This window comes from Syngnathoides biaculeatus, chromosome 14, assembly GCF_019802595.1.
Source record: "Syngnathoides biaculeatus isolate LvHL_M chromosome 14, ASM1980259v1, whole genome shotgun sequence".
Classification (NCBI taxonomy): domain Eukaryota; kingdom Metazoa; phylum Chordata; class Actinopteri; order Syngnathiformes; family Syngnathidae; genus Syngnathoides; species Syngnathoides biaculeatus.
The window spans coordinates 18,988,723-19,003,088 of NC_084653.1; the positions used below are offsets into that span (position 1 = coordinate 18,988,723).

General features: G+C 41.7%; 2 protein-coding genes and 1 long non-coding RNA gene across 5 annotated transcripts in view; 2 read left to right on the plus strand and 1 right to left on the minus strand.

The window, feature by feature from the left end:
* Window positions 1-4,142, plus strand: part of cryl1 (crystallin, lambda 1) — a 19,425-nt gene extending 15,283 nt beyond the window's left edge. For both annotated transcript variants that reach the window (XM_061841807.1, XM_061841808.1), the window contains exons 8-9: window positions 2,014-2,120; window positions 3,392-4,142. In XM_061841807.1, coding sequence (XP_061697791.1) covers window positions 2,014-2,120; window positions 3,392-3,496 — 212 coding nt within the window. In that variant the 3' untranslated portion in view covers window positions 3,497-4,142. The remainder of the gene's footprint in view (window positions 1-2,013; window positions 2,121-3,391) is intronic.
* Window positions 1-14,363, minus strand: part of LOC133512311 (uncharacterized) — a 19,081-nt gene extending 4,718 nt beyond the window's left edge. The window contains exons 1-4 of one of the 2 annotated variants that reach the window (XR_009798161.1): window positions 14,226-14,363; window positions 8,062-8,137; window positions 5,330-5,442; window positions 1,939-2,094 (exon numbers count right to left, since the gene is read on the minus strand). This is a non-coding gene — a long non-coding RNA (uncharacterized LOC133512311). Of the gene's footprint in view, window positions 1-1,938; window positions 2,095-5,329; window positions 5,443-8,061; window positions 8,355-14,225 lie in introns of those variants that run through there. The other variant, XR_009798160.1, reaches the window with a different exon arrangement.
* On the plus strand, window positions 6,778-12,626 carry gjb8 (gap junction protein beta 8). The gene is made up of 2 exons (XM_061841809.1): window positions 6,778-6,979; window positions 10,141-12,626. The coding sequence occupies exon 2, from the start codon at window positions 10,147-10,149 to the stop codon at window positions 10,960-10,962; it is 816 nt and encodes a 271-aa protein (XP_061697793.1). The 5' UTR covers window positions 6,778-6,979; window positions 10,141-10,146; the 3' UTR covers window positions 10,963-12,626.
* Window positions 14,364-14,366: the final 3 nt, after the last annotated feature.

A 14,366-nucleotide genomic window follows, 5' to 3' on the forward strand; every position in this document is an offset into this window, starting at 1 on the left:
ATAAGATTACAGGAAATTCATGGCAAGTTTCTGTAATCTTGCCTCCATTTATTTATAAAATAAGTCTAGATAGGTAGGTAGATAGATAGATAGAACACACAGTGTTGTTGCTAAAAGGATAACTACAAAAGTAAAATATGTATATGTATCCAGTGGGTATTGTAACTAAGATTCAAAATAAATTAGTACAACCACTTTAAGAAATACAGTAATATATATATATATATATATATATATATATATACACACACACACACACACACTGTAAATAAAATGAATAACCGAATGAATATCAAATTAATATTGTTTATGCTTTAAATTTTTAATCAAACTTGCTTGCATTAATGATTTTTCTTAAATTATGTTGTATAATATAAAAAATATATAACAAAAATATTTGATACACAATGAAGTCTGACTCTGAAGATTGTGGCCAAGAGTTAAGAAAATGCAATTTGAAAGTTGTTGCTAATTCAAACAATAGAACAGACCAAGGCAAGTCTCTCGGAAGGTTCCGTCGAAGAGACAACTCCCTTTTTACTGGCTGGAATACAAAAAAAAAAAATTAAAAAAAAAGTGTGGTGACTGGTGATTACGTTTATAGACAATGAAAAAGTTAACTACCATGTGTTGCTAAGCAACACAGCAACACCTACTATATGTCAAAATCCTACTTGTCTTGTAATGTTTTGTTTTTTTTTTTTTTTTTAAATCTACACTTGCTTCATCTAAGCTTTGCTTACGTTAGCATGATTTTAGGTAGGTTTGACATATTTTTGACATTTGGAAATGTTTCACTGACTTGATTTTATCGCTGAAGGTCACACTCGTAAACAAGAGCGGGAAAACTTAGTGATGTTTTGTCTAATCATCGTCTCCGATCCAGCCAGTTGTTTGTCACAACGCTTGAAATTTACCATCGCGTCGCTGAACGGCGAGCGGCAACGCATCGATGTTGCTTAATGGTTAACAGATTTATTAATCATTCGTGAAGCAAAATGTCTGCTCCCTTTGTCACAAGGAAATCATGAAAGGCCAATCGATGGCGTGACGTGATCGTGTCGAGAAAGAAGCGTGCGGAACAGACGAGAGCATTTGTAGTTTGCTACTTTACGCCGTTAGCCTAATGGATGTTGATGCTTTATTGGAAGCTGTTTGATTTGTACGAACATCAAAGAAAATTTCAAAAGAAGTCAGCAAATCTAACATAAATTGGATTTAAAATGTCTGGAGACACGTATTCAGCATTTTATTTTTCTGTGTTTGTTTGCTAGAATCCATATTGCTCCCATAAACAAAACTAGACCTTTTTAGCCATAATTCCAAAATGTATGTTTGGCGCAAACGTAGCATTGTTTATCACCGTTGGGTCGCATTTGTCATGTTATCTTGTTAGACCTGCTACAAAAAAAGATTTTTCCACCAAGGTTTTTTTTAGCTAGAGCCAGTTTCTGTAGCTAGCGCATGCGGTGGATGGATTGTTTTTAGCTGCTACGGACACCATATAAAACCATTCTTGACTCAAGAGAAGTTGGCTTTCCCCACACGCAAAGAGTTTTGGTTATAAATATTGAACACGTTTGTTATTTTAAATTTTCAGCTCCGACCTGTTTCTGGTCCTACAATCAGGACAAGTCCACTCAACACCCATCTTAACCAATGATTGTCTTTATGTATGCCAGTTGAGTATTTTAACCAACAAAAGTCCTTGCTCAATGGCTGTCATGGTCTATATATTCCACCGGTCTCATTCCTACTTTTTCCGCTCGAGTTTCCCCTTGCAGCCGTTGGAAAAAAAAAATTCACAAATAAGCGGCATCACCGCATAAACCGCAGGGTTGAAAGCGTGTGAAAAAAATTGCGACTTGTAGGCCAAAAATTACGGTAAACGAAGATTCATGACCAGCCCCTGAATAATGTGTAAATGGAGGTGCTAACCGTGGTCATGTTGGCACATTCACGTGTTGTTGGGCCTTATTTGCAGTCCATCCCTGATGCGGCATCCTTCCACAGGTCTCGGAGACTACATGAAGCGTTATGGTGAAGGCATCCAAAGGGTTCAGAGGTCCGTTGGAGCTGTCCCAGACTTCTTTTCTGAGGACGCCAAGAGCATTGTTAGCGTACGTATCCGCAAAGACAAGATGGGCCATTGAATGATCCCAATCACATTACAATTAAAAAAAAAAAAACTCACTGTTTTATAATACGAACGATGTCTCAAATAATTTTGTTTTTCATCAAATGGAAAATAAATTTAGAAATCAACGACAACTCTAGAATATTTGGTGAAGCTAATGAATCTATTGTTGTCATCGTCAAAGACTATTCAAAGTACAGTTGTGCCTTGACTTAAGAATTTAATTCCTTCTGTACCATGCTCGGAACTCAAATCACACATCTGAAATAATATTTTTCCATTGAAAAGAACAGAGATGCCATGAATTTATTCCAGACGCACATGAAGAAAAGTATCACAACTGATTTGATTTTTCGCAGAGCATAAAGAACATGTGAGTACAGTAAAGCGTCAGTTCTCGAACGTTCTCGTTTTCAAACAAATCGGTTTTCGAATGAAAATCGGGACTCGAACGCCCCCGGACAAACCCCGAAATAACATATTGCCGCGGCCAGACCAGCTTATGCTTTGTTGCGACTTGCCACGCCGCCGAAAAAACACGGAAGTAACAATGCGCGCGGCGCAAGCAGCTGACCCACCCACGACTTAAATTATTTTATTATATAAAGTATTTAAACTATACATGTATTTCTACTATGCAGTTTATTATAAGGAAAAGATAAAAAGAAATGCTATAAAAAGCCAAATTTTTTTAGGCTTGGAACGCATTATTTCTTTTTCCATTCATTGCAATGGGAAACATCGATTCGGTTTTCGAACAAATCACTTCTTGAACCGTTTTCTGGAACAGATTGTGATCAAGAAATGAGGCATCACTGTATTGTTATATTGCCTGTCTACATAATTTACTTTGCAATTAGTGTTCCGGTATCTGTTAGTTAAAGGGATTTGACACCACAACTATGAATATTATTCGTTAGCCTTTCTATTATATTTTCTATGTAAGTGAGTTGATGTAGCAACCAACCGCTAGCTTGTATGTAATTTTTTTTTTTTTTTTTCACAGATCAAATCATCAAAAAAGAAAAAAATGTAAATGGCTCAAACCTCAAAACAGTCCTAAGTCAGGTCAATTGTAAGTCAAGGCACTGCTGAACGTTTTAATGAACAAACAATTTTCTCTTCATTGTTTATAAACAAAGACCAAATGCATCCCTTTTTGTCAAAATTAGACAATTCAGTCACGGACGGATCCGGTACACGTGCGATGGATGTCAAGTAAACATCAGACAAAGTTAAGTCTTTCCATTGCAGGAGATGTGCGACCTGGTCCCCAACAACGAGCGGCATCTGTCGGCCCGGCGGGCACGGAGAGACCAGCTCCTCATGCGTCTGGCCCACCTCAAGAAAGACCACTGAAGAAATCGCAACTACCTCATCATGTCACTGGAGATCATTGCAATATATATATATATATATATAGATGATTTTTTTTTTTTTTTCCCCCCAAAGAAGCCTCCTACTTACACTACTCCAACAGACAACTGAACACAACTTTTGTCTACTAGCCACAGTCAGGAATAGCTATCAGTATTATGTGACACGCCTTTAAATAAATATTGCCTGATCATTTCCTTGTGTGGTACGGTTCTTCCAACCACACGACATGACCGCTGTCCTGCCTGGTCCACACCACTAAAGTCGACAAGCTGAGGTTTCCATAGCAACAGCCCTAGTTCTTGAAATTGCCGTAATTTCCGGTTTACAGAGCGCACCTGATTATAAGCCTCACGCAGTACATTTGTAAAGGAAATACCATTTGGTACATACATAAGCCGCACCATTGAAACACAAGGTATTTACAAAGAAAGACGGTACACAGAAAGAGTTTTCAAACTTTTAATACCTTAGCTTACCATAGTAACAACATAGTAGCACGAGCACGGCTGGTGGAAAAACAACAAGAACAAAAAAAAAAAACAGCCACGGCAGCTACACGGTAGCACAGCACTAACAGGGACGGTTTAAAAAAAAAAAAAAAAAAACCTAAATCACGGTAATGCGGCAGTAACACAGCAGCAACACGCTAGCGCGGCGCTAACAGGGCCAGTTAAAAAAAAAAAAAAAAAAACGTACCAGTAAAAATCACTCAGACACGGCAGTAACACAGTAGAAACATGCCAGCACAGCGCTAATGCTAGCGCAGCGCTAACCGGGCCGGTTGAAAAAAAAAAAAAAAAAAAAACACTGGTAAAAGTCAATTCCTCGGCACATATATTCCACCGGTCTCACTCTTACCTTTTCCGCTCGAGTGCCCCCTTGCGGCCATTAGAAAAAAAAATGCATCAAATAGCCTCATCACCGCATAAACCGCAGGGCTGAAATACGTGTGGAAAAAAAAGTCGTGTTTTATTGGCCGGAAATTACGGCGTGGCTTCCACTTGACTCTTCGGTCAGATTATTACAACACTGTGCTTGAATTGACGGCGTATCCGTCATTGATTCTTCAATCGATTACGGAGCCAGCCCATCATCCGGCAGCGTGTCATTGTTTTTCGTGATAGGCGGAAAGGTGCAGCCGTGAGTGTCTTCTCTTACTTGCCATGACATCACGCTTCCATTCCATTCATTCACGCACTTTTATTGCCTTCCAAGCTAACGTGTTTTCGTGAACATGAAAGCCAATATAGAGGCGTTGATGGACTGATGCCTGTGAAAAAGTATTTCCCCCTTCTGAAATTCTTTTGTTCCTGTCAGTCTCCCCACTTAATAATGAGACAAATGAAAATATCAAAGATATTGTTTGACAAATCCCTACGAATATTCTCATTCATCCAAGTCTTTTCGTTCTCAGGGGATCCAATTGATTGCAACTGGAAGGTTCTGGACATCGTCCAAACAGGCTCAATCTGTTCACGCGGCAAGATTTAGTCAGGACATGCCAGCCATCGTCGGTGTGTAAAAACTCAATATTTATCGACTATTTATTCTCTTTAGTTGACGGCACACCCCAAGACCTCTGCGGTTTCATTCTTTTGGAATGCAAAAGAGGATCCTTAGCCTGCCCCCTGGCCGAGAAGTCAATTTATTGTTACGTGGAAACGCCCTCGATAGTATTCCATTCAGTTTTTAAGTGGAAGTGGGACTGTTTGTTGTTTGAATTAATTGAGTCTTCTGGAATGTTCATAAGTCAACCCCTACCTACCATCACATCGATCATTTGGTACTGGGGAAAGAAAAAAAACTGCATACCAACAGTCAAACATGGTGGTAGTCTGATGGTCTTGGGGTGCTTTCCTACTTCAGGACCTGGACGACTTGCTGTGATTGATGGAACCGTGAATTCTCCCCTTTACCAGAAAATCCTGAAAGGGAATTTTCAGCCATTAGTTTGTGAGCTCCACCTAAAGGCTACTTGGGTCAGGTTTTGGAGTGGCTCCGTTCAACTCCATACCTGAATCTGATTGGGAAGCTCTGGCGTGTTTTTAAAAAAAGCCGCTCATGCTGGACACTTTTTTTCTTTGCTGCTTATCCTCACGAGTGTCCTGGGGAGTGCTGGAGCCTATCCCAGCTGTCTTCAGGCAGGAGGCGGGGTACACCTTGAATTGGTTGCCAGCCAATCACAGGGGCACATAGAGACAAACACCTGTACTCGCAATCACACAATTTAGAGTGCCCTATTAATGTTGCATATTTTTGGGATGAGGGAGGAAACCAGAGTGCCTGGAGAAAACCCAGGCAGGTACGGGGAGAACATGCAAACTCCATTCGATTGAACCTGGGTCCTCAGAACTGCGAGGCCAACGCTTTACCATCTGATCCACCTGGAAATCTTCCATTGTTGCTGAATTCAAACAATTCTCCAAAGAATTAGTATGAGTGAAAATATCTCCACAGAGATTTGAAAGACTCATTTCCAGTTGTAGAAAATGTTTCAGTCATTACTTTTTCACACCAGGTCGCTTTTAATACTTTTTTCCTTCCTAAATAATTTAAGATCTGCGTTTTATGTTTACTTGAGTTTTCTTTGTCTGACATTTACATTTCTTTGATGATCTTAGACATTAAAGAAGAATTTGAGAAGGGGTAAATGAGTCTCGCCAAAATTAACGTTTCTTTGTGAAGATCAATGACAATTTTTGAAACGGACCGTTGAGGTTTTGAAAAATCTGTGACGACCATCGTTCAACAAACTTTATGTCCGTCTCTGTAAAAATCTGACAATTTTTGACAAATGAAATGTCTGTTTTGAGGTCAACATCAAGCCAGTTAAGATTTTGACACACCTTCCATTTTTGAAAATAATCATCATTTAGTCTTTATGACACACTTGACGTGCATTTCGGTGCGGAGTAAAAACTGTTTCATCTTCAACTTCAACTTGATGAAAAGGTTTCCCCAACATCACGGTCATTTCAGAACAAGTGCGTCAAACACTTTTGTCGCGGGCCGCATCGTAGTTATGAGAGTCGCCGGACTTGGGATGAGGGGGGAGTCGGGACGATACCAGAGGAAAAAACTACATTTGAAATTCAATAATCATGTATGTCGTAGTAGAGCGGCTCCAAATACCGGAGGAGGAAAAAAAAAGGGTGTTTTTGACATATTTGGCAAAAAAAAAAAAAAAAAGATTGTGATTCATGTGTTCGTGCGCGTGTGTGTATGTTTGCGGGTGTGTGCGCTTAGCCCCACCCCTCCCCTTCCATGTTGATGACAAAGATGAGTTTGAGAAGTTTGTCTTTGTTGGAAGTTTGCCGCTCGTCTCAGCAGCACATTTGCTCCGACGGCTTTTAAATTGTATTTTGAAATTCATTCAAATTAAAAAGTCATAAATACCCCGGGCGTTAACTCGGAGGAGTACTTTTTATTTTTGTTTGTTGGACTCTCCCCCCCCACACACAGGTGAGTCAACATTGTCATTCAATGAGTAAGTACTTCTGAACTGAATTGAAAGAGGTTACTTAAAGTAAAATGTAAGTGGACTCCGAATGTGTGAAAATATTCAACACATCTCTGATTATTTAGAAAAGAATAACACTTTAAACACTGATGGTAAATGCAATCAGAATCATCCCTCTTCATAGTGGAAATAAATACACATAAAATGGTTCCTCTGCATTTCACCCATTAAAGTAGTAGACCGCAAGCACACACTTGTTAGTTTACCGATTTCGGGGACGGGAATTTAGTGGATGTCCTTCAAAATTGCAACTTCTCGTTGTTCCGTACAAGGTGATCCTTGTTCTTTTCAGATTAGATTGTTGCGAAATCCCTTTACCGCCTCATTTTTTGAATTTTTCCATTTGGCTGAGATTTTCTTCAGTTCTGACAAAGGTGAAAAAGTGCCATTATGGGTTTTAATTTTTCACCTAAAATGTTCAAAATACCTTTAAGTCCAAATAGGTAATATAATTGGAGTTTGACACAAATAAAATTAAGCCTGGTTTCTAAAAATGGGATAAGAATCATTTTTTATGTTGAAATTTTGACAAACGTTTCAGACCAGAAATCAATGGGAACCCCTTCCTCTTTTCAATTCATTATTTTTTTTTTTAAAGATGAAATGTGGCGTTAAATTTGAGGAACATTTTCATCTTTGTCAGAATCACTGAAATTTTCAACCAAATTGAAAAAGGAGGTGGTAGAGGTTTCCTATGGGCTCAAATATGTGGCGCCGGGAATTAAATTTCAATTTACAAAAAGAATTAGAAACACTTTGTACTAACTGAATTCCAATCAACGTAAATGAAAGTAAGATGTTTTTTTTTTTTCAAATCCTTAATGAAAAATTTAAAAGACATTTTCACATTTGGGTTGATCATTTCGGATTCAATTCGTCAAATTCAGATTCAAATTAGATGTGATACACCGATCTTGGCTTCGACCAATCAGCGCCTTCGGTTTACTATCACGTGACATTCTCCGGGAAGTCAAATCTTGTGAGAAATGTGGTGAGAAAAAGATGATTTCAAAAATGGTGATACCTTTTGAACGTGATGAAGTCGCCTTTCCGGTTCTTTTCCAGCGTGACGTCAGCCATGTTTTAGGTTTGACTGACATCTAGAGGGGCAGACGCGGCACATCACGATCCAGACGGCGCACTTTCAAATGATTTGAAGAGGTCGGCTCGGATTTGCAGAAAAAAAGATAACTTAATAAAAACTTTTTAACAAAAAGACTTAAAAATGTGACTTATGGGAATTAGTCGTGTCCTAGAATGGAATTATAGAGTATTGTCAATGTTTATCTCCTAGTTCCAATCAGTTGAAATTCACAGATTTTTTTTCCTTTTTTTTTTTTTGAAGTTGAACTTGTTCAAAGCAGTGAAGTCAAACCATTTGGACTTTGGTGGAACACATAAAATTTAAAACATGAAACCCCTTAAAAAAAAAAAACAAAAAAAAAAACAAAGGAAGGGCTGTATAAGGGCTGGACTCCAATTCATGAATGTAAACCCCTAAAGTTTAGGATTTTAAATTTTGAAATCGTGCTGTGTGCTATTTCTATCCCTTAGTCTCATTTTATTTCTTTTCTACGGATGTGATTTGAAGCCCTATTTTATTGTCGCTATGAATTTTTTTCCGCTCATCTGAGGTCAGGTTGCGGGGGCAGCAGACTTCCCTCTTCGCAACTCTTCCAGGGCCTTCTCAAAGTTTTCCCAGACCAGCTGAGAAGGTTTCTCACTCCAGTGTGCTCTGGGTGTAACCCCAGGGGGTCTCCTTCCGGTGAGGCATCCTGGGGGGCATCCTAACCACAAGCCCGAGCCACCTCAACTGGCTCTTCTCGATGCGGAGGAGCAAGAATCTTTTCATCCATCCATCCATTTTCTTTGCCACTTATCCTCACGAGGGTCGTGGAGAGTGCTTGGAGCCTATCCCAGCTGTCAACTGGCAGGAGGCGGGGTACACCCTGAACTGGTCACCGGCCAATCGCAGGGCACATAGAGATAACAGCCACACTCACAATCCCACTTGTGGGTGATTTAGAGTGTTCAATTAATGTTGCATGTTTTGGGACGAGGGAGGAAACCCACACAGGCACGGGGAGAACATGCAAACTCCACACAGGCGGGTCCGGGATTGAACCCGGGACCTCAGGACTGTGAGGCTAACATTTTCCAGCTGATCCGCACCGTGCCACTCTACGTAATATCACCTTCGTAAAAATAAACAATAACGCTTGTTTAACTTTTGTCTGAAGACACCAGCTGTAGAGAAAACTAAAATAGAAACTTTTACAAACTGTTGGGCTTCAATTAAGAATTTGGGCTGCTTCAAAGCAAAATGGCGGACTTCCTGTGAGTTTTGGGGCGGAGCTACATGGGCCTTTTTTTTTTTTTTTCTTGGTTGACGTGCTTACCAAAAAGTTGCTCAATGATGAAAATGCTCAATTTCCCCAATTAATATCAGTAGACTTTCAGCCAAAAATGCAGCTGTGTGTCTAGTGGGGGGGCTGTGCCTACCTACCACAGGGCCTACCCCCCCATCCCTCCCACCCAATGAATGTGCCCCCACCCATTGTCAAAATGAATCAGATGCGAACAGACTATTCAGTCTAAATTTTCAAAATCTACACTCTCCCTTCACCTCCACCTGCTCGTTGACGATAGTTGTGTGCCCCCCCCCCCCCCAAAAAAAAAAAAAATACCTTCGACCCAGTCTTAAAACGGGCTAGAACCGCCACTCCAAATTGGACGTTTCTTTCCGGCCTTTCAGTCATGGCCTCCTGAGGCTTTTGTGGGTCCGATCGTGACTGAAGTTTTTGTTGAAAAGTGAGACGAGCTTTAGGGGCTGCAATTCCAAAACGATCCCATTAGAACCAGTCGGCTTGTGGTCTAAAATGTCTCCTCCAAGCTAAAAATGGAGGTTTTCCTGTGGATATTTGCTGAAGGGCTTCCCGAGGCTTTTCCACATTCTGGGTCACGCTAACCGGCAAACGCGTCACTTGGTCGTCCCGCTCCAAAGTGAAAGTTCCTTTGATGGGTTTGCGATTTGGGCTTGGTGTGGTCTTTTCAGTTTTCTTGGTTCTAAACGCTCTCCCTTCCTGTCCTCCCCCTCCCGCAGGCCACCATGTCCTGGGGCGCCCTGTACGCCCAGCTGGGCGGCGTCAATAAGCACTCGACCAGCCTGGGCAAGATCTGGCTGTCGGTGCTGTTCATCTTCCGCATCACCATCCTGGTGCTGGCCGCCGAGAGCGTGTGGGGCGACGAGCAGTCCGACTTCACGTGCAACACGCAGCAGCCGGGCTGCAAGAACGTGTGCTACGACCACTTCTTCCCCGTGTCGCACATCCGCCTGTGGTGCCTGCAACTCATCTTCGTGTCCACGCCGGCCCTGCTGGTGGCCATGCACGTGGCCTACCGCAAGCGCGGCGACAAGCGCACCATGCTGTCGTCGTCCAACGGCGCCGAGAAGCCCAGCGACGTGGACCTGGAGACGCTCAAGCGCCGGCGGCTCCCCATCACCGGCACGCTGTGGTGGACGTACACCTGCAGCCTGTTCTTCCGCCTGGTTTTCGAGGGCGGCTTCATGTACGCGCTCTACTTCATCTACGACGGCTTCCAGATGCCGCGGCTGGTCAAGTGCGAGCAATGGCCCTGCCCCAACAAGGTGGACTGCTTCATCTCGCGCCCCACCGAAAAGACGGTCTTCACCATCTTCATGGTGGCCTCGTCGGCCATCTGCATGGTGCTCAACGTGGCCGAGCTGGGCTACCTGGCGGGCAAGGCGCTCATGCGCTGCGCCGGTCGCCGGCGGAACCGGAAACTGGCGTACAACCGCGAGGAAACGGCCAGGCGGGACGACTCCGGCTTGCAGAACAAGACCAACGAGCTGCTGCTCTCGCCGCCCTCCTCGGACTCGTCCGTACGCAAGACCGTGTGCTGAAGGAGACAGAACGGAACGGCGAGGCCGGCGCGTCTGCTCCAGATGCTTCTAGAATTTCGACAACCTCGACGGGTGGTCTCGTTTTCTACGTACGCTCACGACGACCATTTCCCGTTGTCGCCGCTTTGAATCGTGTCGGGACACACCTCCGTTCGTCAATCAGTGCTTGGATATTATCGATTGTATGCGTCCCAACGTCACTACTTGACTTGTCGTTTTTTGATACTCAAGCACGACTGGTTCAGGAAACGTTTACATTTGGCCACAAAAAATACAAACCCCAATTCCAGTGGCGCTGGAATGTGTTAAGAGAAATAAAAAGCAGAATCCGATGATGAAAACTCGATACGCAAGTGACTAAACAAGATATTTCATGTTCAAACTAGTAGTTTTTTGTTCAATCTGAGTCGGTCGGGGACAAGATTTAAGATTTGTAGGAGATATTCTTTCCAGTACTTGATGCACAAGTTCAATTGCTCAACAGTCTGGGGTCTCCTTTGTCTTATTTTGCACTTCGTAACGGGCCACAAAATTTCAACGGGAGGCGGGTCAGGACTACTGGCGGACCAGTTTCCTACTGCAGTGATTTTCAGACACTTTTTTTTTTTTTTTTACCCATGATACCCGTTCCCAACTAACATGTTCACCTGTGGAATGTCAATCATCAAGTTTGGCAGACTTTTTTTTTTTTTTGTGCCGCAGGGATTAAATTTGAAAGAAGAAAATATTTGAAGAAAAAAACTTTGAACATGAAATTTCTTGTCTTTGTAGTGTATTAAATAGAATATAGGTTGAAAAGGATTTGCAAATAATTCCGTTTTTGATTGGAATTGGGGATTTGTGTTTTCCACAGCAAATGTTTGCAATATTTGTACATAAAAGTGCAACATTTGTGTACCAAAATGCAGCAAATGGACAGATCAAATTTAATTTATATTGTCCAAAAACTGATATTTGTCCATTAAAGTTAAGTTATGGCACGGAACGCAAAAGGTTATGCTGCTCAAACACTGTTGAGAAAAAAGGTCACAAAACATTTTCCAATACATTTTTTTAAAGTGTAACATTTGCGCACAAAAATAAGCGATAGATGACCGCAATACATTTTGCCACGGGGAGATATTTGCTTCCAAAAAGACGCACGGGACCACAAAAATATCGTACGGCGTACGTCGGTTTGCCAAAGGAACAACTGTGAGTGGTGTTCCTCAGGGAAAACATTTGGGTCCACTTGTTTTCTACCAAAATCAAAAAGGATTGCAAACACTTTTTGTCCTCGGGGGTCCTAAAAGTGGGTTCTGCTCTTTCTAGTTGGATCCAAAGTATTTGAACGTCCATTTTGTACAAGTCTAGCTCCTATTGTGTATCAAATACTGTAAAAGAATGTACTTCAAAAGACACAACAGGAGCGTGACTGCGAGTGTGATGTAACTTTTGATGTTTACTTTTTATTTATTAACTCCGGTGTGGTGTTGTGTTATTTTGTCACAGCTGAGCTGAGTGTTTTTTCTAGACCCCCCCAACCCCCACATTTACTTACATGCATTAAACTTGTTTGTCGCTGCGTTTTTGTGATATAAAAATGGAAGCGTGCTTGACACCCTCATGTTCGTAACTCTACCTAGCAACTAAAAATGGAATAAATGTCAAACGCTAACTTCAAAGCCTGTGTTTGTCTGTTCCTGGGTCAAACTTTGACACTGATACAGATTCTATGGATGGTAGCAATTAACCTACTAGGCATGTGTTTCCTAAGTGGGAAGAAACCACAGGAACTGATCTAATAAAAAACAATTTAAAAAAACTGGATTGCTCATTGGCCGCCAAAACTGAAGTCGCCATCCGCCATCTTGATACTCCCAAAACAATCGTGCAGATCTGTGCAACTGTGTGAATCGCCAGTTTTGTGGCTGAGAGAAAACATTCCACAGGTAAGTTAGAAAGATTTACTTTGACACTGTTAAAGTTTGTTTGTAAAGGCTTTTAAAATTTTCCGATGAGTTTAATTCACTTGAACAAAGTTTTGTTTCCGGTTGTTGTTTACCGTTCACTTTCTGCTTCACCTTTATAGGCCGACGGTTTTTCGCAAAAAAGCGATGTCAATATTTTCACAAACGTCATCAGTGGATAAGCAAGAAAACACGTTTTCTGTGAAATTTTTGATGAATTTCATCATACAGAACTCTGCTAGTTGAATTTGATTTTTAAATCCGAGGAAACAAGTTTAAATGTTTAGGTCTGAAATAGGACGTCGCAGAGGCAACAAATGAACAATGCGTTTAGCATGTATTTTCCCATTTCCCAAAATATATCTGACTGACTAGGAATTGAACTGAAAAAATGTCAACCTCACACAACCAGTTTTAATTCTCCACGCCATACTTTGAGAAAACCCCGCCATGATCCAACCTCTAAACCATGTCCTCCAGACCAATCGAGAGAACCAAGATGGCGGCCAACTGGCTTAAACCAATCGAGACACCGCTAGATATGTATGCCTATACAGTCAATTTTTTTTTTTTTAAGATCAGTTGACCACAGCACAGTCCCAAATTACACACAGGGAGAGGCCGGATTTGCATTTTGCGATACAAGCAAAAGCGATACTGCCCCCTAGTGGTCAGAGACGCTGCCAGAATAAAAAAAAATGTGCGCTCATGTAAACTCAACTAAAGCAAATTAAAACGACTCAAGTGCATCAATTAGGGCTGCGGGTTAACGTCGGACGGGTCCATTTTTATTGCATTATGGTTCTAATAATGCTTGGCTGCGCGCAATACTAAGAGCGGCGCGCATGCGCTGTGCGGTGTCAGCTTTCACCGCTCGTCTTATTTTAGCGGCCGGCAGACTCGACACCTCCCGTTCCAGAACGGGAGCAACCTTGTCTTTGTCCTCTCAGCTCCAAGAATAAACGCCCCCACCCACACATGGGAAAAGTTTGGGGTTGTTATCACACACACACATTATGTAATCATTCATGCCAGAAACAGGTGTAAGAAATCACGCGCCGAGGCGCACATTTTATGTACATTATAAATGATGCTTGTTATCCATTGTTTTGTTTTTATACCCCCAATATTTGAAAGCTGCTGTTGTATTTTAATGTCGTACTTAGAAAAAAAATCCATTTGTTTCTTTCCATTTTATAAATGAACACCTTGAACTGAATTCATCTGATTTTTATATAAGTCTTTTTTTTTTGGTTATTTAATATCACACATTTTTTTTTTTTTTTTACAATATTAATGGGGTGGGATTCTTACTTTTGGTTTCTTGGATGGGGCGGGCGCGGTGGCTTCACTTTTTGCACGACGCGGGCGACGGCAGTGCACAAGCGGGTGAGTGGCTCGCGCCGTCCCACACTGCTGGCGAGACTTGAACGCACCGTCAGAATAAACAACAGC